The sequence below is a fragment of the Ovis canadensis genome, chromosome 7, assembly GCF_042477335.2.
Source record: "Ovis canadensis isolate MfBH-ARS-UI-01 breed Bighorn chromosome 7, ARS-UI_OviCan_v2, whole genome shotgun sequence".
NCBI classification, from domain to species: Eukaryota; Metazoa; Chordata; class Mammalia; order Artiodactyla; family Bovidae; genus Ovis; species Ovis canadensis.
The window spans coordinates 22,621,961-22,647,177 of NC_091251.1; the positions used below are offsets into that span (position 1 = coordinate 22,621,961).

Genomic DNA, 25,217 nt, shown 5'->3' on the forward strand with positions numbered 1-25,217 from the left:
TCCTTCTCCAATGCATGAAAGTGAAAAGTGAAAGTGAAGTTGCTCAGTCGTGTCTGGCTCTTCACGACCCCATGGACTACAGGCCACCAGGCTTCTCTGCCCATGGGATTTTCCAGGCAGGAGTACTGGAGTGGGTTGCCACTGCCTTCTCTGAGATACACACTACTATATATAAAATAGGTAAATAATGAGGATCCACTGTTTAGCACAGAGAACTACGTTTAACATTTTGTAATAACCTGTAATAGAAAATAACCTGAAAAAATATATATACCTGAATCACTTTGTATTATGTTGGTACAAAAGTAATTTCAGTTTTGCATTGTTGAACTTTGCCATTTGATATTGGAATACATTCTTAAATAAGTGTGGTTATGCTACACATCATTCCAATGTACATTTCTCACTTTATGTTTTTTTGCTAATGACTTACTACTTGCTATGTATTTTATATTTATTTTAGATTAGGGAAATGATTTTGACAAAAGCAAATTCAAGTGATTTTCTTATTTGAGTTCAATATGGGTCGTAAAGCAGCAGAGACAGCTCACAACATAAACAACGCATTTGGCCCAGTGCGGTGGCAGGTCAAGAAGTTTTCTAAAGGAGACGAGAGCCTTGAAGATGAGGAGCGTAGTAGCTGGCCATTGGAAATTGACAATGACCAATAGAGAGCAGTCGCTGAAGCTGATCCTCTTACAGCTACACGAGAACTTGCTGAAGACTCAGCATCAGCTGCTCTATGGCCATTCGGCGTTTGAAGCAAATTGGAAGGGTGAAAAGCTTGATAAGTGGGCATCTCATGAGCTGACTGAAAATAAAAAAAGATCATCATTTTGAAGTGTCATATTCTCTTATTCTATGTAAAAATAATGAACTATTTCTTGATTGGATTGTGACATGCAACGAAAAGTGGATTTTATATGACGATTGGTCATGACCAGCTCAGTGGTTGGACTGACAAGAAGCTCCAAAGCACTTTCCAAAGCCGAACTTCGAACTTGCACCAAGAAAACGTTATTGTCACCGTCTGATGGTCTGCTGCCCATCGGCTCCACTGCGGCTTTCTGAATCTTGGTGAAACCATTACATCTGAGAAGTATGCTCAGCAAATCGATGAAATGCATCGAAAATCGCAATGCCTGCAGCCAGCACTGGTCAACAGAAAGGGCCCAGTTCTTCTCCGCGACAATGACTGACCACACGATGCACAATGAACACTCCAAAAGCTGAGCAAACTGGGCTACAGCATTTTGCCTCATCTGCCGTATTCACCTGACCTCTTGCCAACTGACTACACTTATTCAAGCATCTTGACAACTTTTTACAGGGAAAACACTTCTACAACTGGCAGTAAGCAGAAAATGCTTTCCAAGAGTTCACTGAACCCTGAAGCACAGACTTTTATGCTACAGGAAAAAAACAGACTTATTTCTTGTTGGCACAAATGTTTTGATTATAATGGTTCCTATTTTGATTAATAAGGATGTGGTTAAGTCTAGTTATGATGATTTAAAATTCATGGTCCAAAACTGCAAGTTTGTTTGTACCAACCTAACAGTATACCTGAAACTAACACAACATTGTAAATCAACTCTACTTATATTTTAAAAAAAAACCAAACCACCATTAAAGTTCATCAATCATCTTTTATGGACCAGAATCTTGGGGTGTCTATCAAGTACTTGTTCAAGTGTTTGGCTACTTTTCTAAAAAAAAATGTTGCCCCAATGTACAAGTTCTCTCATAGTCCAGCCCCATAATGATGAAACTGTGAGTCAGACTCGCTAACTTTTAGCCAAACATCTCATCCTTCTTTACATGATTGGTATCTAGTATGATATGAACATTTCTAGTTCAATAATAGAGAATCTTTGGCTTTCGGGTATCTTCTAGAGAACTCAATTTTGTCTCCCGTAAATCTTGTGTCAGTTGAGAAAATGTATATTCATTCATGAGCCTGGGCCTCGGATTCTGCCCATCATTCATTCCTCAACATCCTCTAAGTTTAACCTAGGTTAAGTCAGGCCACCAGAAAGTCTTCTTCTTCCCTACCGTAGGAAGCTATTTTCACAGAATGAGTGAATGATCTCTCTTCTGGAAGAGTCACATGGATTTGTTTTTGTAAAATTTTTACTCAGTACATTTAGCCCAATATCCTTTGCCTAGGGAAAAAATTCTTCTGTGAATTTCTGGTGAAGGAAAACTGAATCTTTCTTACTGAACTAGAATAACTATTTCTATTGAACAATTCACACTAGCCTAGTTTCCCTGCTGCTAGGGCAGTAAGAAGTAAAGAATCTACCTGCAATGCGAGAGACCTGGGTTCAGTTCCTGGGTTGGGAGGATCCCCTGGAGAAGAGAATGGTAGTCCACTCCAGTATTCTTGCCTGGAAAATCCCGTGGACAGAGGAGCTTGGTGAACTATAGTCCACGGTGTCACAAAGAGTCAGACACGACTGAGTGACTAACACTTTCACATTTTATATTTTTAACAAATGGATACAAACCCCACTGAAACTCCTTATTTGCGAAAATATTAAATGTACTTAAATTTAAATGTATCTCTTGTATACATGAGAATTTTTCTAGGTGATATATCATCTTTGTAAGAAAAAATCTAATCATGATATCAACATTTCCAAGCACCCCTTCTCAAAATGCTTTCTTTCCAACAGGACTATTTTGCAAAAATTCGTTGTTTTTCACTTATTGTGAACATCACCTTGACTTTGAAGGAATAGGCTATGTCTATTTTTTTTTTATACGTTTATACTACATAGACTGCCTGACAGCTATTTCCATCACTACAAAGATCACCAAACTGGGGACATTTGTCTTTTTTCAAAAGAAAAACTTTGAGTTTTACAACCCTTTTAATTACTGTTGCAGTGTGACCAATTAATCTCTGCGTAGTGCAATACTCTCAAAGTCATCCACTCTCCCTTTCATCACAAACAATGTCATTTAAAGCCTTGTTTCTATAAAATCGATCACAATGTCCTGGAGCTCAGTATCCTGTCGATATCCTACAACACGCCATCTGCAATATGTCCCGGCTGACTGAAGACAAACGAGAGAATGAGGGTGCTTCCGTTGTGGAGTGTCGGCCTCTCCCTGGCCAACCTTGTCATCATACACAGTACGTCACCCACATCAAAGGCAAGGGCTACTTATAGAGATCTATAAAGATTAATTTCTCTCTTATATTTTACATAATATAAATAGAAAGGCCTGATATTGTTTTCTTATACCCTAAATGGAAAGTTTTGCATCTTTAGTTCTCAGCCCTCCAAAATGTCCTCTTCAGCACCGTTCCCAGGGGCAGCCCCTCCCAGGGACCCCTTGAGCCAAAACCACTTCTTACACCATCCTCTCCCTTTTCCTTCCATCCTACAAGAAATGTTCTATATTAGTATCAATAGTAGTATCAGGTGCTGACAAAGCAGTCTAATTAAAATACAGCAAAACCTCAAGACTTTGGGGATTTGTGACTCCATTTTGAATATGGAGTCACACAAGCTGCGCCTTCCTCCCCAAAGCATCTGATTCCCCTTGCTCCAGAAATGTTTAGTCTTGAGCGAATGTTTGTACTTCAGTGAAACCACCTTTATTTTTTGTAGTCTGTCCCCCCAGCTGGCCCCTCAAACTTCCACATTTCCGTATCTCCTCCAAAACTTCTCTATGTTAAAAATGAATGGAGATATATATATGTACACACACACACACATATATATATAATTATATATATATAATGGAATATTAGTCAGCCATAAAAAAGAAAGAAATGTTGTCATTTGCAACAGCGTGGATGAAGCTTGATAGCATTATGCTAAATAAAACAGGCAAAGAACTACAAATATGTAATACTGAATGATCTCATTTACATATGGAATCTAAAAACAAACAAACAAAACAGCAGAACTCAGAGATGTAGAGAATAGATTGATGGTTCCTAGAGGCAGGGGTTGGAGGATGGGTAAAAGGGGTGCTGCTGCTGCTGCTAAGTCGCGTCAGTCGTGTCCGACTCTGTGCGACCCCACAGACGGCAGCCCACCAGGCTCCCCCGTCCCTGGGATTCTCCAGGCAAGAACACTGGAGTGGGTTGCCATTTCCTTTTCCAATGCATGAAAGTGAAAAGTGAAAGTGAAGTTGACACACAAACTTCCAGTTATAAGTCCCGGGGGATGTACCATGCACCATGGTGACCATAGCTAACAACACAGTAATGCATATTTGAACGTTGCTAAGAGAGTAAATCTTAAACGTTTTTCTTTTCACAAGAAAAAGTTTTGCAACTATGTGTGGTAATGGATGTTAGTTAGACTTATTGTGATCATTTTTCAATATATACAAATATCAAATCATTATGCTGTATACCTGAAACTAATATGTCAGTTATATCTCAAAAAATTATAACATGTGAGATATCTTCATGATGCTTCTTGGTGGGAGACCCCTTGATTTGCAAGAATTCCTCTAATCAGCTTCCTAGGGCAATTCTGCTTTTGCTGTCTGTATTTGCAGGGACCCGTATAACCTAGCTTCTCATGCCTGAGTCCACCTTCAGTTTATACTGTATGAACCTCATTTTGTGAAGCCGAGTCTACAACTTTGTTCACAAAGCAGATAATGCCTTTCCAACTCATGTTGGTATCTCTCTGCTTAAGGAGAAATTATTTTGCATAGTCAACTTTTAACAAGAAGCTTTCATCTTAAAAATTTTGCCCACTTTTTAAAAAAGATCTTAGGCTAAGGATATGCCATTTTATTGTTACCATTATTATGCATGAGATGTTTAAGAAGTGATAGTGCAGGGAATCCAGTAACTAAAATGCAGGTTACATCAAATCAATAAACTATAAATGAACAAATTAGTAATTAAAATGTTAAAATGCACACCCTCCTTTTACAATCCAGAAGTGTGACAAAGGTGTAAGCCTACCCTCTCGGGTATTCCCACTCGTTAAAATTTTCCATTTGCCTACCTGCTCTCACCAGAACAGCCTCACAGCTTGCTCACTCCTTCACCTCTGCCCATCTCTGCTCAAATGTCACTTTTCCAAAGTAGCCTTCAGGCTCTTCAGCCCCCATCATTCTTAATCTCTTTACCCCATTCTACTCTTCTGTCACGGATTACTTAAGAGCATCGCTGATGTGGTTTCCATCTGCCCCATCAGAATATGACTCCATGAGAGCAGGGCTTTCTTTTGGGCGCTGTTGTGTCCTCATCTCCTAGAACAGTTCTGGCCTGACACAATACAGCGAGTGAGTGAAAGCCGCTCAGTCGTATCCGACTCTTTGTGACCCGATGGACTGTACAGTCCATGGAATTCTCCAGGCCAGAATACTGGAGTGAGTAGCCTTTCCCTTCTCCAGGGGATCTTCCCAACCCAGGAATCGAACTGGGGTCTCCTGCACTGCAGGCGGATTCTTTACCAGCTGAGCCACAGGGAAGCCCCGACACAATACAGGCTCTTCATAAATATTTGTTGGAAGAATAACCAAATATCTGCTAAAAAGAAGTTAGAGAAAGGTGGGGGGAAAATACAAGCTTTCTATTACATTACAACAGGAAGCCTGCCTAGGAAGTGTGGTTCAGGGAGGGGAGAAGAGCCAGCGGTGTCCATGGCTTCCTGGACCGTCTCCCCAGATAGCAGGAAAGAAGCTAAGGCAGGACCAGTGACACGAGAGGCAAGTGTGCCAGTGGAGGCGCAGAAGAGATACTCGGGAAAAAACAGAGAGACACTCAAGGAGGACCAGGCCTCCATCCCAGACTGAGGGGTAAGGGGGCTGGCAGGAAAGGAAAGAAGGGAGAGAAACTGGGCTTGGTGCTGTTTTTCTAGAAGTCTCCATCCAGTTGGCAGGTATAGTCTGACTACGTGACCATGGGGACTCTGGAGCAAATTAGGCTTAAGTCTGGGCAGTGTCTTCCCCCAAACTCAGCTAGAGAAAGGAGATTCAACTATATCCCATACCACGAGCACGTTCTGGGTGTCAAAAGGCCTCTAAAAGCTGTGTTTCCTCTTGTCTCAGTGGAGGAAAGCTAATGACAGAAACGGATGACAGGCAGAAGCTAACACTACCCAACTTTTTTTTTTTAATCAAAGTATAGTTGATGATGAGATAGTTGGATGGCATCACCAGCTCAATGTACATGAGTTTGAGCCAGCTCTGGGAGTTGGTGATGGACAGAGAAGCTTGGCATGCTGCAGTCCATGAGATCACAGAGTTAGACACGACTGAACGACTGAACTGAACTGATAGTTGATTTACAATGTTGTGTTAGTTTCTGGTGTATAACAAAGTGATTCAAATATATGTAAATAGACATGTATATATTCTTTTTCATATTCTTTCCATTTTTGGTTTATTACAGGATATTGATTACAGTTCCTTGTACTATATAGTCGGACCTTGTTGTTTATCCCAACTCTTCCTCCAAACAAAAATGGAATCTAGTGTTGTTAAAAACTCCCTCTCCCATCCTGACTTCAGAAATAACTAGGTGGGCAGTATGAAAGCAGTGTCAATTGCCTCATTTACTTGAGTGGCTTTCCATGCAAGCCCAATTATTGTACAGAACTGGAACAATCGTGCATACCATTAAATATGCAAGATAAACTTGGCTGTGTGTCTTAATTAACACGAGAGCTATGTCACACATTCTCAGCTGTCATAGTTAAGCCCTCTTGAAGCCAAGCTGTTGTCACCCAGCATTAAACTAAAATTATAAATTAATAAATATGAAAGGATGACTAAAGCCAGCTGAGGGTACATAGGTCTCAGGCCTATATTCAGCCACTATCCTTTGATACAAAAGCTAACATTTACTAATCACTCACCATAAAAACTTTACACATATTAACTCAATCTTCATCATCACCCTATTTGGTAGGGACCATTAATATTCCCTTGTGGCTCAGCTGGTGAAGAATCTGCCTGCAATACAGGAGACCTAGGTTCAACCTAGGTTCCTGGGTTGGGAAGATCCTCTGGAGGAGAGCAAGGCTACCCACTTCAATATTCTGGCCTACAGAATTCCATGGACTGTATAGTTCATGGGGTCGCAAAGAGGCGGACATGACTGAGCAACTTGCACTTTCACTTATTAATATTCCCATTTCACACATTGGAAAATGGAAGCTTAAGTAACTTGCTGGAAGTCACATAAGTAGAAAAGGACAGAACCAGGTTGTGAATCCAGAAGCCGTATGTTCAAGATGATCTTATCAAGATGACCAACATCATAAATGTTGATCACCCCCCTGGAAGTCCATCAACTAAGCTGCAATTGCGCTTTCCAACACTACGAAAAGGGAACTCACTCTAATGAGCTCACAGTGGGGAGCTGTGAATGGAAAAGAAACCAGTCGTGCAAAGTGCATAACTTGGTGCCTGTGACAGTGCTGAGGTGTTTCCTTACTGCGTGCCAGGTGGATCCAGCTGTGAGCTCTGATTTCTCCAGAAGGACCACATCTTTCATGCCTGCTTTGGCCAAATGATAAGCCAGACTCACACCAACACAGCCACCTCCAATGATCACTGTTTCTGCTCTGTCTTTCCATCTTGATTCTGCAGATAAGGGTGGGTTTTCCTCTCTGGAAGACAATTCATTTAATAATAGCTTTACTAGGCTATGATACTTAAAGTTTTCTGTTTGTTTTTTTCTTTTTCTGACTAATGTGAGTCTCCTTATTTATCCTTCTAGTACTTAACATCTAGTGTCTGTGAGATTTGCATTTACTGATCTAATCATTTGGGGAGCCTCAACCTGACTTAGCCGGGAAAGGGAGAAGGATGGATCTGAACCCCATTTCCAGTAATTCTGACCCATCATAGATAACTAATAGAGCTAAAGAAGTGAGCAGATGACTTCTTTTTTGTAAAGAAACATAGAGAATAATCTATCTCAATCTACTTTAAAAACACACATCATTTTATTCCATGAAAAACCATAATCATCATGAGGTCCTTTATCTATAAATCTTGGATCACCTCCTCTCTCCAATGTTTTCCAGGTTGAAGAAAGCCAGGAGTACAATGGTCTTCCTCACTTAAGGTCCTCTCCCCGTGTACCTGCTTCTCTAATTATAATTATTGCTCAGTGGCTGGATATGTTTATATGCATGACTGTCTTCCTAGCTAGCTAGATCATGAATTTCTCCAGGATGAACTGTAAAGAAACAAGGTACAATAAGCCAAGGAAGACCATATATACCCCTGTGTTTGCCTTCCCACGGACCATCTCTGGGTAAATACAGAAGACACTACGGTTGACTGAAGAAGGTGAGGGTAGGAGAGTCCTTGCAGTAGAAACCCTTTGATTCTCTCTGGACGGTTGTGCATAGGAAAAAAAAAACCCATACATAGTTCAAGAAGAAATCTAAATGCCCATTTCTGGAGGTCAGAAGTGCCCAAGTGCCCATAGCCGGAGACGTCTCAGCCCCTCGCTTGCAACCCCGCAGCTGTCCAGGCGCAGATCTCCGCGTAGACCGGCCCCACTCACCCTTGGCTGCTGCAGACTGAGCGCGGGCGCCCGGGGAAGCCCCTCAGCGGGAAGCCCAGCAGCCTGAGGCCCCGCAGCCGCCGTATGCCCGGACGGAGCATGGTGAGGCTAAGGGCGAGGGCGCGGGCATCGCCTCCCAAGCCAGCGGACTAAAGGGCAGGCGGGCAGGCGGGCAGGCGGGCAGGCGGGCGGGACCCTCCCCCGGGCGAGAGGCGGGCTCCTGGCTGCGCGCGCTCCCGCCACCCCGTGCAGCACCGAGAGGCGCGATGACACCGATCGGGGGGCCCAGAGTCAAGAAGGTGAGTTTGGGAGGTACTCAGCCCTCCTGGCCGGCGGACTCCACCTCAGTCCCTGGCCAATCTCTGCGGCCTGGGCGAGGCACCTGGAGGGCTCTGAGCCTCCGTTTACCTCCTCGCGAGTCGCCAGGACTACAGTACCGCCTCGGTGTCAGGATGAGACAGCAATCTTGGGTACCAGTTATGGAGCCTCGCCTCGGTACCTGCCCCGCGGTAGTGCTCTATGCAAATTATCTCCGCTTCATTTTTATTCCCATTTTACAGGTGAGGAAACTGAAGCTCAGAGTCAGCAGACTAGTTCAGGCTTATAGATCGGATCCAGGTAGAGCAGGTATATTTGAAATATAGCCTTTCAGACTTAGGTGGCGCTCACGTTTTCTACCCTCAGCCCACCTGCAGCCACAGCTCTTCTACTCAACTGTCCCAGAGCGGGTTCCTCTCCTGTTTGAGGAAGAGCGGTTATCTGAACCTCCCAAGCCCGGTACTGGCCTGAAACCGGTCTGGGACGCAGCGGGGATGGAGGGTTAGGGTGTGCTGGGCGGAGGCGTAGGGGCTCCACCTCGTGTAGTCCTGCAGTACCTAGCTCCCCTTTCCTGATGTGCTTGCCAGCTGTCGCCCTGTTCCCCCATTTTCATACTAGACGTGCGCGTGGTGGGGAGGAGAGGTGACAAAACACAATGAGGAAGGGCGTGAACTCGGGCGCGGAGCATCTCCAAACTCCTTAAAGCACGCCACCTGTGCCAGGTAATTCAGAAGAGAGGGTGTGCAAGGCAGTGACAGTATAGAAGTGGAAACGTGCGCCACCATTTCATTTATACTAAAAAGACAGGGGCAATCAAGATGCCCCACAGTCCTGGGCTCTGTAAACAAAGATCATTCACTTAATAAGTTATTAGGCAGCCAATTAAAAAGTTGAGTGTGGAAACAGGCAAAGTGCTTTGGCAATAAGTTACAAAAGGAGATATGAAATGTCACAGACTGATCCCAACTACATAAAAATATTTATACACGCACTGTACAGAAAGACACAATAATGATAGTAATTACATAAGATGTGGAATATGAGTTTAAAAAACTTAACAAAAACATATTTTGGATATATTTTTCTGGTTATAAAAGTAAAATATGGGCATTGAAGGAAATAAGCATGATAAAAAGAAGAACCTTATGCTGATTTCTTTCTCTAAGCTTTCTCTAATATTATGTTTACTTTTTAGTTCATTTCTTTAAAGGTTTTCTTTTTTTTTTTTTTTTTTGAATAGGCTTTCCCTGATCTATTCCCTGCTGGCCTCTGCTCTTTGCAACACCAAGATTTTCATATGCGAGTCCATGCTAATATGGGCCTGGGAGTTAAATATTAGCGGGGTAGAGCTAAGCTCACCACTCTTCTCAGCTAACAGGTGCATCTTAAGTAGTCATTTAACTGCCACAGAGGACAGCTCCAATTGCCTTCTTTAATGCAAATGAGCAGTCCCAGCGGCAATCTCAGGCAGATGGAGAGATATTTTAAGCAGACTGGACCTCTGGCAGCTTCCTGCCCCAAAGTGAAGTTGCCCTACTCTGTATATGAATAAAGGTGCCCCGAAGCCAGATCTTAAATCCAAGAGGTCTAGATACTGCTATCTGCAAAAAGAGGGCATCAGTGCCTCTCAGAGCTCACTCAGATCCCAGGGAGAGTCACTGCCAAACAGAAAGGGAGGATGGAATGAAAATATAGACATAGTGCAAATAATTTACAGTGTTCTTTATTTTACACAGTCCTCTGTCATTTTAGAGCTATATTTAAATTGTAAAGGTGTAGCAGTTAACTGAGGTGGTAAGTCTAGCAGTGAACGCGGGTCTAAAAGATGCTCTGAATGCATATCTTGATAATTTATTTTGCTAATAGCTGTTTAGAAAACTGGCAAAATTTTAAAATACTGGACAAACATCCAGAGGACAGATCAAAATGTCTTACTTGTTATCATGAAGGCAACAGTCAAATTTCCACCATCATTTTCTTAAAACCCTAGCTAATTTTCTATTAGAATATTATTTTTTTCCCTCCTTGTCAGGACCAAACTTGTAACATATGAGACACGTGACATTTTCAAAACAGTCCAGTCATCTCCTAACTCTTGGCATGGTTTATTAAGGGCCTACTTCCCCTGCGGCTCAGATGGTAAAGAATCTGCCTGCAATGCGGGAGACCCAGGTTCGACCCCTGGGTCAGGAAGTGGAGAAGGGAGTGGCAGCCCACTCCAGTTTTCTTGCCTGGAGAATTCCATGGACAGAGAAGCCTTGCAGGCTACCATCCACGGGATCCCAAAGAATGGACACGACTAAGCGACTGTCACTTCACTTCGCTTTGGGTGCTGTATGAGGTGGAGAGATAAGAAGGTGATAAGACAGGCTTGTCACCTGAGCCTCAAGCATCTTACAGCCAAACAGGCAACAGGTAAGTAACCAGATATGCAGCACAGATGATGGATGCAGGAATGGAAGTTATATGAACTTCAGCAAGAGACAAAAGGGGATGTAATCATAAATAAGAGCAGGTCAGACAAGGCTTTGTTCTGGCAGCAGTGGAAGATAGTTTAGAGTGGGCTGGAGTGAACTGGAGACCATTATAATAGTCCAGGGCAGTAAGGATGGGGAGGGGGCATGTGTGAGATGTGTTAAATAGATATGCTTGCTGTAACCCTATGACAGATTGGATGGGGAAGGTGAGAGATTAACCTATAACAGCCAGATTGTGTGTTAATATTTTCCCCTCTAGAATTGTTGAATGTGTAATATTCAATCCAACTCTTAACAAAGTTAGCTTCATTGAAATGTGTTAGATTTTCAATTTGGAATTTTAGACAAATGATAATACTTTTGATTCTCTCTTCCACGTGCCTCCACAGCATTTAGTCATTACCCTGTACTATGATGGTCTGTTGATATAATGGCCTTCCCCAAGGCAACCAGAACTTGGAGCTTCTTGAGGGCAGTGACCGTTATTCCAGTGTTTATCCCTCTGGCCTAGAAACTGGATCTAGTATGTAGGAAGGTCTCAGTGAAAGTTTAAGTCCTTTTTATGTTTCAAAAGTACAAAATGAAAGGAGCAAACTTCACTCTATGGAGGGAGTAGGGAGAGAGGTGAGAATCATAGAATACATTAACGTTTCTTCTACATTCAGCTAAAATTTATCTTCCATATGAAGTATGGAAAAATAACCAGAGTCAGAAGCTCTCTCTGCCAAAATAGTGTTTCTGGTTGACAGAGCTGGGCTGCATTCCACTTCCCTCCACAGAAAAATGGAGGAGGAAGGAGGCCTGGTGTTTAGCCTCAGGGCAGCCACTTCTAACGTCCCTTCCTGTGCTGCAGATGTGACTGGGTCCGAGGGGCAGCTCCCCTATTCATGCACTGCTCTATGTCTAGCTATAGGCAGAGGTGAGATGAACTGGCTGATATTTTCACTAAAACGTTGTATCTTCAAACCAATTCAACCTAGTTAAGATTCATACAATTTTCACACAACAGTAGGGTACAAATTTTATTCAAGTTCCCATAGACTGTAAACTAGGAGACACTTGGTGCTTTTTAGATCTGCTATATTCTTCTGTCTTTCTGTATATTCATTCGACTAATTTTTGAGAATTTGATATTGAAACCCCAACTAAAAATATTAATTTATCTGCTTAAAAAAATAAACTATACATAACTTTGTTCTGTATTTTCCCAGTCTCCTGTAAATGTGTTATTATACTTTCAAAATTTAAAAAAGAAAAAAGAAAAAGAGAAAAAGGTTATATCTTCAACTAATGTAGTCTATGCAAGAAGGATAAGGATTCCCATGGGGGTAATTGCAGTTTTTATAAATCAAAAGGAAGGTCTCTCTGAAAGAAAACGACACTTGACAAATGACCTGAAGGAAATGAGAGGATGAACCATGTAGGTATCTGGGGATGTACTTTGTACTCAGTGGATGCCATTAGCCCTTGGATAACTGCTCTGGATGCAGTCTTTTATTCAGGTTATAGGTGGGCTGACTAGAAAGGTGGCAAAATAGAGACTAGATTAGAAATTTAGAAGGTCTGACATTTACTGTTTTATCTGCTGAGCTCTATGATCTTGAGCAATTCACTCAGCCTCTCTGAACCTGAGTTTCCTCCTTTATAAAATTGCGATAAAAACTGTCTGCTCTGCCTAGCTCCCAGACTTGTTAAGAGTACCAGATGATAATATGCTGGAAAATGTAAGGCAGGAAGGACTATGAAATGCTGTGTCTAGTAGGATTATGTCCAATGGTTCACACAAAAAAGAGGTTTATTTTTCTCACGTAAAAAACGCAGTCACAGTCCACGGCCTCTGCAGCCCCTCTAAGCTGTCATCAAGATACCAGGCTGCAGTTATTAGCCTGTGCCCTCAGCCTTAGCACGTGGCTTTCGATGGCATGGCTGCAAGATGATGGCTGTGGCACCAGGACTTGAGCTGATATTCCAGACAGGAAGGAGAAAAAGGGACAGGATGGAAGGGTGAGGGCATCTCTATCAGGAAAACAAATCCCTTTCAGGAATTTTCAGCAGGCTTTCACTTATAGCCATTGGCCACCACTGTATCACATGGCCAGTCCCAACAGCAAAGGAGCCTGAGACCCGAGAATTTTTTTTAAGTCTGGGACATTGTCTCCCCAAACAAAATACATTAGCAAACACGAGGAGAAAAAAATGCACGTTAGTTAGGCGATAAGCAGTGTCTACCACAAACATCTTGAAAAACCAAAATATCATGGAAACAGCATTTTCACTATAATTTGATTCAGATTAAATGGTATTTAAGAAAAAATACAGAACTTGGGGCAAAACAAGTATCTGGATTGTCCAATAGAGTCTACTCAAGTTTTCTGAGATACTATCAGGCACAGATGATTTTCACAAAACTGGAGATGTGAGACCATTGTACCCACCTTTCCTACAACGGGGAACTGCTTTTAGGAAGAATAAAAGGAACGTGATTTTTCTTCCTATTCTTCAGGGCCTTTTGGAACGTCTGGATAGTGGGGAGGTTGTGGTTGGAGATGGCAGCTATCTCCTAACTCTGGAGAAGAGGGGCTACGTGAAGGCCGGGCTCTGGACTCCAGAAGCCGTAGTAGAGCATCCGAATGCAGGTCGGTGCCAGCATCACCCTCAGTGGTTACCTGGGTGACAATTGCTTAGACCTGGCTGAGAGAAGCTAAATAGCGAGCGTTTTCTAAGGACTGTTTCATTTGCCAGAATCGCAAAGATATGGTGATACTGGCTGTAAATGAATCAAATAGAAGAAATGGCTTCTCTCTCTCCCATCCTCCCCACGCTATGCTTCTGTGCTTGAGCTCTCTCTCACACACACACACACTTGCATCTTTCTGTATAGGAAGTGCTAAAATATATATCCTAATATTTGTTCCATGAATATTTATTTACCTTATGTATATTCAAGAGTTTCCGTAACACAAGAAAACTATTATTGCTTTGGAGTCATCCATCTGGCTAATTTGCATATGATATTAAAACAGTATGTTTGATAGGGATGATTAATGGTAATTCCAGGTGACTCAGCTGGTAAAGTATCCGCCTGCAATGCGGGAGACCTGGATTTGATCCCTGGGTTGGGAAGATCCCCTGGAGAGGGGAATGACTACCCACTCCAGTATTCTGGCCTGGAGAATTCCATGGGCTGTATAGTCCATGGAGTCACAAAGTTGGTCACAACTGAGCAACTTTCACTTTTCACTTTTAAACTTAACTGCCGGGGTCCAGCCCTGGTGGATCCAGGGTGATTCGAAGGTGGGGACGGAGTCGGCGTCCTTGGAAATAACTTATTTAATTACAGATAGAGAGGGATTAGAAAATTTGCAGAGAAAAAGAGGCTGAATAACTTGGTTCACATGGAATACCAATCACCACCTACGTAGGCCGCAGGCGTCTTCCCGTTCTCCCCAAGGAGAGGAGGCGCTGAGGCCCCCCTGGTCCGATCTTAGAAGCCCAGGCAAAATTAGTAGGCTTGGTAGGTACCCATGCACCAGATGGGAATTCAGCCAGAAAAACGGAGAGCAAGAAAGAAGCGACATGGGGGAATCAGTCTTTCCGGAAGCTGATCCCATTTCTTTATTTTTCGGTTTGCTTATATACCTTTTGTTACACATAGGGATGAATACAGAGTCACGCGGGGATCAGCAGTCCTGACCTTTATCAAAATCAGGTGCTTCACATAAATGTATAAAAAAAAAGGTCTTAGGGGTTTTACATCATCTTCTGGCCATGAGACCTGCTGACATTTTACGACCCTTTCTTTCTGATAACCAAAAAACTTATTTTTCCCAAGGGTGTTTTTTCTTAAACCAGGCACCACCCTCCAAATAAAGTTGCATTCCTATAGGGTAAGGGTGTAGTGAGTTACAATCAAGAAAGGAATTTATTTAACCCAAGGTTAACATGATTAATCTTAAAGGTTAATACTTATTTCTCCTATATGCTTAAAGGTTAATACTTATTTCTCCTATATGCTTAAAGGTTAATACTTATTTCTCCTATATGTTAGTTATATTCATTATAAGGGCAGGGAATATGGAGATTTAGCAGCAAACATCAGCCCAACAAATGAAAATCCTTTCACCAATGTTCCCCTTAAGATCTATTTAGTCTTAAGATAGTGATAAAGTTACCTTTTTACATACCAAGTACACAGTGATTTATAACAAAGTACAGTGATCTATTACAAAAGAGAAAATTCATTAACTCAAAAAGTCTAGTATTGCTAACCTTAAAAACTACTATATTACCTTTTCTATATTCCAAATACATTGATTAATATATTCCCAGGTGCCTAAAGATATGGAGGCCTGGCGGCAATCATTGACTCAACAGTGAGAAAAGCCCTATGCTAATTAAGACTCTCAAAATACTCCAAACTCTCTGTGCTGTTTATGGTTGAAAGGTAGTAAGCAATCATGTGCAGTGGCAGGAGTATGGATAATCCTGTCACACAAGCTAGTCTGTCAGCAGAGAGGTTTGACCTGAGACACCCTTGTCACACCCAGGGCAGGGAATTAGCAGCAATTATTGGCACAACAAATGAAAAAACCCTTCACCAATATAATCCTAACCATCCCACTATACTGACAATTTCCCAAAGGAATTTGCCTTTAGTAAGTCTAAAACATCTTGTGCCTCTCAGGTTGGGAGGCTGTAAACAATCACATGTGGCCGGAGGAACCTATACAGGCCGGCTAGATAACCTTCAGAGGAGTCCGTAAGCTGAAACACTCTTGTCATGCCCAGGAATTTTTATTGACTTGGAGCTGCATGTTTACTCTTTCTCCAAGAGAAATGGTGATGGGGGAGAGCCCCCCGTAAAGTCAGGGGTGTAGGCGAGAGCATAAAACAGTAAAGTAGGTAGACTCTGGTTTGGGGGGTAGATGCTCGGGAACAGGGGGTTTTCTGAGGCTTGATCACGCCTTTGCGTATGCAAGACTCCTTCCTCATGACCTTTGCCATGGGCGGAGTTCCTCACGCTGGCCCCCGGCACTTAACAAAGCTTAGACAGGAGATAGCCAGGTTCTGTTGTGGGGAGAAGAGGGGCAAAGAAATAAACACTTCGTCCTCTTGGCTGAAAAAAAAAAAAAAACAACAACAACAAAAAAGAGTTGGAGGTAGAAACTGTGATAGAATTGGTTGGTAACATCAAATTGAAACTTTTAATCCTGTAAAGTTTGCTCTTTTTTGTATTTGCTTCCTAAATTTAAGTGGGAAATACAGCCAAAGAAGAAATGGGTGAAACAGGATACTCGCTGTGATGGGACTTTTGATTTGTTCTCCTTTTCTTCATACATGCATAGTGTATCAGACAAATGTGGTTTTTACTGACCAGCGGAGTGACCCTGGACAAGTCATTTGACCTCTGAGGATGAGTTTCTTCATCTGTCACACGGGAGCATGGCATGGGCTGCTTGTGAGGACTCATGAGTTAACCCACATGAAATGCCCAGCATATAAGTACCCAATGGCCACAATTACTGTTCCATCAGACACTCAGAGAGTTAGATGGTAGGACAAAGTTCTGTCTTTCTGGTGTTAGCAGGGAGACTTCATCTGGCCCAAGAGGAACTCATTCTTAATTTTAGAAGATCTTTTTTGCGCTCTCTGGAAGAAAGTGCTGAAATATTAGGATGGAGATTGAAGTGGGGGGGAGAGGGATGAAGAGCGAGAGGAAGGCGTGTCTGATGGACAAGGAAAGCTCTCTGGCCGCGTCTCCCAGCTGCTTGAGTCGACCCCGTTTGGTGGGGGCTCTACCATCTGCATTCTGCCCACTGTGAGAATTCCCTCATTCTACTTGGAGGGCTTCCCACTGCTGACTATAAGTAGACCAGCTACATCCTTCTTGACACTGGCAAATGAATAGACCCTCTTTAGGCCAAGGATCAGTGAGCCAACCCAGCCTTGTGGCCTGCCTGTGACCGCACCAGGCCAAGAGGCCCACTGGCAGGTCAACATGAGGTTACTCTCAACAGCCCCCGTTTGGTATGGACTCTGCCTTTTCCCGTCCCTGAATTCTACTGACCTGAGTCTGCAATTTCTGTATAAGTACTTGGTTTGGAAGTGTGTATGATTGAAAGAGATGTGAGTGGATGAGCTGCTGCTAAAAATGATAGTTTCTGTGATTTTTTACTTTTTAAAAATCTCAATGGAAAATAAAAAAAGAATGCCTTTGCAGTTTGTCAGCTTCACACGGAATTCTTGAGGGCGGGATCAGATGTCATGCAGACTTTCACCTTTTCTGCCAGTGAGGACAATATGGAAAGCCAGGTAGACTACAGCGTGGCAGCTGGGGATGGGGCGGGGTGGGAAGAGGGGTCACCTATAATAGAAATAACCTCCTGAAGAGAATCCATGGAGTTGACCTGATGTGGTACTATGCTTTATTACAAATTCTTCCACATAGAATATTCATTAAGTAATTCATCATATGTAAACTTATGTAAAAAATAATTATTTTTTGTCTGTTTATCTAGGGGGAGGGTAGGGGATGGGACTGGGGGAAAACAGACTATTGGAAGGGCATGGCCATCCTCTGTGCTATGTTTTTGTTGAGAAAGGACACTACAGATCTCTCTTACCTTCTCATTTCACATTCTTCTTTTTCTGACATCTGCAGACAGGATGGTTCTAGAAAAGACAGCATCACTGGCTAGGAATGAGGAGAATTGGGTTTGACACCCAACTTTGCCATCTACTATCTGTGTGATAACTGATGCTTGTATGCATTGGGTTGTTGGGGAAAACAGATAAGGTGAAGGATATGGAAGTATTGTGAGATATTCTGCAAATGGAAAGTATTAATACTTGTAACATTAATGCCCATTTATTCATTCAACCAACCAACATTTACTAGTTGGTTGGACATTTACATAGTCCATTCTCTGTGCCAAATACAGGGACGATACAAAGGCATAGACTCTATTCTGAAGTGGCTCACAGCCCAGTGGGGAGGCACATGCATGCGTGCTAAGTCACTCAGTCATGTCTGATTCCTTGCAACCCAACGGACTGTAGCCCACCAGGCTTCTCTGTCCACAGGATTCTCCAAAAATGAGCATTCACTAAGATCCAGTGTGATAAGTACAATAATGGAAATATAAGCTCATTGGGAGTACGGGAGATGGTACCCAACTCTGCTGGTCTTCTCGAATTGCAGGTTAAACCAGTGACTTGTACTCATGCCACTTGCTCATTGCCCTCCTTGTTATTTATTACATTCCGCCTTTCAAATGCCAGGCTCCCCATGTGAACTCTTGCTCTCTAACTTCAGTGGGAAGCTGTAAACACCGCTGCCTGTGACCTCGCCAGAGAAGTAGCTGACAAAGGGGATGCTTTGGTAGCGGGGGGATCTGCCAGACATCATTGTACGCACACCACAAGGATGAAGTTAGAATTAAAAAGCTTTTTCAACTACAGCTAGAGATTTTTGCCAGGAAAAATGTAGATTTCTTGATTGCAGAGGTAAGCCTATGTTATAGGGAAAAAATGAACTCTATTTTGATATAACTGCATAGTCTTCAACTTTCATAAGAGTATGGGACTGCCCTGTGCCCTCATTCCCTCCCTGTGCATGGTCAAAGGTTTGCTTATATGCACTAAGGTCAAGGCCAACATCCTTTCACTTGTGTGCTAGATTCTCTGTGAAGACAAAGAACAGAGCCAGGAGAGGCCTACCTGTATGTAGCCTTTGGTTTTATTCTGGGTGGTTGTAGCAGCTGACTCTTGGGGGACCCTACAATGTAGGGTAAGCTAACGGGGACAGGGATTCTGGGAGCATCTTCTCCTACAGGAGAGGCAGGGCAGGAAGAAGCTGGGGGCTGGGGAGTAGACGCTGTCAGGGAGCAAAACCTAGAGGATAGGCAGCTGCCAGGACTCCTCCAGGCCCCCAGTAACACTCAGGGCCAAGCAGTAGTTTACTTGCCCACCTCCATCCATGCCTTGCCCACCTCATCTCTCCGCTTTCACTAAAGTTGTAACACATGAGCAATACTTTGAAGTTAGAATCAATAAAAGTTGTCACTGACTACACATGAAGTCCCAGAGTAGTCTCTTGCTCCCATCTCCCTATTTCCCATCATGATTGCTATTGTCTGATCCCCCAGTCAAGGTCTCAATCCAGGTTTTACCCTTGACAAAGACAATAGCCTCCCAACTGCTAGTTCCCCAGTCATCCTACTGAATTTATGAGAAACTTTGCTTCATCATCCTTCTTAAGGCTTAGGGCTACCCTTGCCTGGCTAATGCACCTGGAAAGTCATCTACAAAAATGAAGGCAAACTCCACCCTGTACGTTCTCCACATGGGTGAGAACATAAGTTTGTTTTTTAAAAGCCTCTCTTTTGACTTTCTCTACGATTCCTTTGCGCAATTCCATTGCTACTGCAGAATCTAAGTCAAGAAGGAAGAAACACAGAGATTTCTGCTAGCTTTTCTCCACCTACTTAAACTAAGATCAGCTCTTCAACTGTGGCACTTAAGGGGGTTCCTTAAGTGCAGGAGAAGCACCCCAGCAAATGACCTGGGTTTACCAGACAAGGTGTTCTTTCCACCATCAGCAAAGACACTCAATAGGTACCCCTCCCTTCTCTGTGCCTCAATATTCTCACCTGGGGAAATAATCATATTTCCATTCCTGTTTTATGAAACACTTATGAATAACAGGGCTTCCCAGGTGGCTCAGTGGTAAAGAATCCTCCTGCCAATGCAGGTGACACAGGAGACATGGTTTCAATTCTTGGGTCAGGAAGATCCCCTGGAGAAGGAAATGGCAACCCACTCCAGTACTCTTGCCTGGAAAATCCCTGAACAGAGGAGCCTGGTGGGCTACAGTCCATGGGGTCACACAGAGTAGGACACGACTTAGAGACTGAACATAGTCATGAGCATATGACTACCCAACTAGAAGTGAATAGAAAAGTATTTTGAAGTGTAAAGCATAAAAAACTATTCACTATTCTTCAGAGACCACCCTAGTTACATTAAAATAAAAAAGAGTCCAAAATTTATAAGTAAAACTTTTGTTCCTTCAAAATCATAATTTTAAGTACTCAATTACTTTAAAATCTTTTTTTTATTAGTAGTATAATATCTGAATGAAAATCTGTATGTTATTGTTAAAAGAATTAAAATTTACTCAGAAAAAATACTCTTTAGTCAGTCTGGTAGAGACACATTTCTTAGCACATTTTATTACATATATTTGGTAATTTTTATAACTGGTTTTTGTAACATTTATGGTCTACCACTTAAAGTCTGCTTTCTATTTCGACCAATAGAAAAACATTAAATTTCTCTTAGTATTTTGAACATGCTGTAGAAGCTGTGTGGGCTGTAGAAGTCTTAAAAGAATCTGGAAAGCCTGTGGCAGCCACTGTGTGCGTAGGCCCAGAGGGAGACATGCCCGGTGTAACACCTGGAGAATGTGATGTGAAGCTGCGGAAGGCAGGTAATGTGGACCCACGATGTGATAAACAGTTCAGTTATTGTTTATGAAATTTAACAATGTTTCTTAAGATTGGGAGAACAGTTTGGAAATAAAATCGTTGATTGGAATTGATTTATCAGTAAACCTTAAGAAGTGGAGAGGGATAGCTAATTTCTAAGGCACCTTCCAACTATTAAAAGATTTCTGTGTCTATTTTTGTGCCAGTACCAAGCTGCACTGTACAGGGGCTTCCCTGGTGGCCCAGAGGTTAAAGCATCTGCCTGGAATGCGGGAGACCCGGGTTCGATCCCCAGCTCGGGAAGATCCCCTGGAGAAGAAAATGCAACCCACTCCAGTACTCTTGCCTGGAGAATCCCATGGAGGGAGGAGCCTGGTAGGCTACAGTCCATGAGGTCACAAAGAGTCGGACACAACTGAGCAACTTCACTTCACCAAACTGTACTTGGTACAAACTGTACCAACCTGTATGTTTGTGGTACCGACAGAAGTCAGGGAGCTTGATTCCTCCAGCTCTGTTCCTCTTTCTCAAGACTGTTTTGGCTATTCAGGGTCTTCTGTGTTTGCATACAAATGTTAAAATTTAATCCATTTTTGTACTTTATCCATTTCAGTGGGGAAGAGATTTAGAATAGTCTTCATTTTTGAACTGGGACAATTTTCTGAATGCAAATATGTTTAGATTGTAGACATAGGCAAGAAATTATTTAGGTAAACATTTCTTCTGAAATGTATGGATATTTACCCAGAAAGATTTTTTTAAAAGGTCTCATGCATAGCAAAAAAAAAAAGACTAAATAGAAATTAATTAAAAGGTGAGGAAAGCATACTTTGATGATGATTAAAATAGTTCAGATAAGTGAAAAATGGCTTATTTTAATATACATTGTCCAAGGATCTTTGAAATTTATTAGCAACTTAAAACATTATTCTGTAGACTAAAGGCAGACATTTCTTGTACCCTAAACTCCCAAACATACTGATGTTCACAAAAATTTGCGATTACCCAAAAACCTATAGACTTCTGACATTTTCATCATTCAGAAAAAACCTGGTTTATTAGTTGTTTCATAGGTAAAGTGAAAAAAACTGTAAAAATATATTCAACACAAAAGTCTGTGACCAGGAACCTTATGTTCTTTCTTTTTCTAAAAACAAGATACAAATACTGAGCAATCTGTATTCTTTTTTTAGTTAGTTTCTGAAGAATTTTACTTTGTCTCGTTATGTGAAAAACTGGCTTCAGGCGCTTCCCCGGGGGCTCAGCGGTAAAGACTCCACCTGCCCATGCCGGAGACGCGGGTTCAGTCCGTGGTCAGGGAGAACCGAACGTGCCTAAGAGCTATTAAGGCAGGCGCCGCGACGATTGAACCTGCGCTCTGCGCCCGGAGACCGCAACTGCTGAGCCCGAGAACTGAAGCCGCTGAAACCTGCACACGCTAGAGCCTGTGTTCCTCAGCAAGAGAAGACCCTGCAGTGAGAAGCCCGTATACCGCAACTAGGGAGCAGCCTCCGCTCATGGCAGTTAGAGAAAATCCCACACGGCAGGGAAGACCCCGAACAGCCAAAAGTAAATTGATTAAAATTTTAAAAACTGGCTTCATATACTTGTCATTATGTTAAAATATTGAATAGAGTTAGAAGGATCCTGATAGATTATTTCTGGATGAATAAAATTCACAGAAACATGTAAATTCAAACACATTGTCTTTTTCTGAAAGGTGATTTGAAACCCAGTGATTGTTATTGAGAATAGAAATATAGAAAGACTCCTAAAGTTAATGGATATGGGCACAGTTTTTCTGTGTATATGTTAAAACTAAAATTCTACTTTAGCCTGATCATCCACCAAGCTTAGGTGCATTTAGCCTACAAACACACACACACACACACACATAATGTATGGACTTATACAATAGACGTGAATCTTTTAATTGATTAACTATATATCTTTTCAAACACAGGGCTAGAAGGGAGTATTGGGAGAATCTGTGGCCAGCTTCTGGTAGACCTCTCTGTCCTTCATTGTCAAAGCCAGATGCCTGAGGAGTAATGAGAGAAAATACTGAAACAGCAGAATGGGAAGAAATCCCCCTCAAGCCCCATCTGGAGCCCTTCCGTGCCTCTATCCTCAGTCCACCCTGATGTCTCCAGCTGTTGAACAAGTGTCAGCTTATGTGCTGACAACTGAGCATAGGATTTGTTTTACAGTCCTGCTGTGCTTAAGCAAGAGCTGGATGCTGGGCGAGATGCAAAGCTGATGAGAAAGGCTTCTGGTCCTCCAGGTACTGAGTGTCCAGTGGTGCTGTAGGACATGCTTTGGAAGGGCATCAAGAACGGTAAAACTTGTCAGTTAGAGTGAATGTGACATTTTAAAATAACCCAAAGTTAGTGAGCAACAAGCGCAGTGATTAATTCAGGTGACTAAACTAGGTACAGAAGGATAGAGCAGCATTCTAAACTAAAATTACTGAGTCTGCCTTTTTTGAGTGATTTGTATGATGACTCCAAAGGCAATCCCAAAGGAACAGATGCATAAAATATTTTAGGATTTTTAAAAAATAATCATATAACCTTCCAAAGTGATTGGGTTCAAAGATAATTTTACTTAAAGGTATTAGGAATTTTTTCAGTGTATCTCTATAGATCATAAATAGCTAGATTATACACCACTAAAGACAAGGACCATGTCAGATGCTTCTTATATTTTTGCTCAAAGTATTTAGCATGGTGCCAGGCATAGTAATAGATGCTCAGTGAAACACTTATTGTTGATTGTTTTAAATAAATAAGTAAAAATAGATTAGCAGCTGAAGAAGACATTTATAAAAGTCAGAGTTCAAATTTGTCATAGTCTAATATTTTCTTGATATGTTTGAGCTATTTGTTATGTGCTTATTTCTCTATTTTTCAAAACAATGTATCAATTTATAATAATAAAATTAAAAATAATTTATCTTTTATAGTGTTTGAACATTTAAATTTCATGCATATTTTTGGAAAGTAATAGCAACAAGCATTTATTATGCTCCAGGCTCTTACTTCTCTCTCTCTCTCCCTCTCCTTCTCTCTCTCCTCACTCTCTGTAATATATATATGTATGTATGTATGACAAAAGTCATCTGCATATCTGAGGTTATTGATATTTCTCCCAGCAATCTTGATCCCAGCTTCTGCTTCCTCCAGCCCAGCATTTCTCATGATGTACTCTGCATATAAGTTAAATAAGCAGGGTGACAATGTACAGCCTTGAAGTACTCCTTTTTCTATTTGGAACCAGTCTGTTGTTCCATGTCCAGTTCTAACTGTTGCTTCCTGACCTGCATACAGGTTTCTCAAGAGGCAGGTCAGGTGGTCTGGTATTCCCATCTCTTGAAGAATTTTCCACAGTTTATTGTGGTCCACATAGTCAAAGGCTTTGGCATAGTCAATAAAGCAGAAATAGATGTTTTCCTGGAACTCTCTTGCTTTTCCGACGATCCAGCGGATGTTGGCAGTTTGATCTCTGATTCCTCTGCCTTTTCTAAAACCAGCTTGAACATCAGGAAGTTCACGGTTCACGTATTGCTGAAGCCTGGCTTGGAGAATTTTGAGTATTACTTTACTAGCATGTGAGATGAGTGCAATTGTGCGGTAGTTTGAGCATTCTTTGGCATTGCCTTTCTTTGGGATTGGAATGAAAACTGACCTTTTCCAGTCCTGTGGCCACTGCTGAGTTTTCCTAATTTGCTGGCATATTGAGTGCTGTACTTTCACAGCATCATCTTTCAGGATTTGAAATAGCTCAACTGGAATTCCATCACCTCCACTAGTAGTGATGCTTCCTAAGGCCCACTTGACTTCACATTCCAGGATGTCTTCATGGGAAATAGATGGGGAAACAGTGGAAACAGTGTCAGACTTTATTTTGGGGGGCTCCAAAATCACTGCAGATGGTGACTGCAGCCATGAAATTAAAAGACGCTTACTCCTTGGAAGAAAAGTTATGATCAACCTAGATAGCATATTCAAAAGCAGAGACATTACTTTGCCAACAAAGGTCCGTCTAGTCAAGGCTATGGTTTTTCCAGTGGTCATGTGTGGATGTGAGAGTTGGACTGTGAAGAAAGCTGAGCACCAAAGAATTGATGCTTTTGAACTGTGGTGTTGGAGAAGACTCCTGAGAGTCCCTTGGACTGCAAGGAGATCCATCCAGTCCATTCTGAAGGAGATTAGCCCTGGGTGTTCTTTGGAAGGAATGATTCTAAAGCTGAAACTCCAGTACTTTGGCTACCTCATGCGAAGAGTTGATTCATTGGAAAAGACTCTGATGCTGGGAGGAATTGGGGGCAGGAAGGAAAAGGGGACGACAGAGGATGAGATGGCTGGATGGCATCACTGACTCGATAGACATGAGTCTGAGTGAACTCCGGGAGTTGGTGATGGA

At 42.2% G+C, this 25,217-nt stretch overlaps 2 protein-coding genes across 4 annotated transcripts in view; one reads left to right on the plus strand and one right to left on the minus strand.

The window, feature by feature from the left end:
* Nucleotides 1–8,958, minus strand: part of DMGDH (dimethylglycine dehydrogenase) — a 71,673-nt gene extending 62,715 nt beyond the window's left edge. The window contains exons 1-2 of one of the 3 annotated variants that reach the window (XM_069595374.1): nt 8,510–8,958; nt 7,427–7,601 (exon numbers count right to left, since the gene is read on the minus strand). In XM_069595374.1, coding sequence (XP_069451475.1) covers nt 7,427–7,601; nt 8,510–8,610 — 276 coding nt within the window. In that variant the 5' untranslated portion in view covers nt 8,611–8,958. The remainder of the gene's footprint in view (nt 1–7,426; nt 7,602–8,509) is intronic. The other 2 variants (XM_069595375.1, XM_069595376.1) reach the window with 2 other exon arrangements.
* BHMT2 (betaine--homocysteine S-methyltransferase 2) lies at nt 8,776–23,740 on the plus strand. The gene is given in 9 exon segments (XM_069597354.1): nt 8,776–9,127; nt 9,194–9,303; nt 13,808–13,940; nt 17,525–17,616; nt 18,620–18,686; nt 18,689–18,810; nt 20,647–20,794; nt 22,038–22,059; nt 22,756–23,740. Coding segments are annotated over 9 exon segments (1,128 nt in total). The 3' UTR covers nt 22,838–23,740.
* The last annotated feature ends 1,477 nt before the right edge of the window (nt 23,741–25,217 follow it).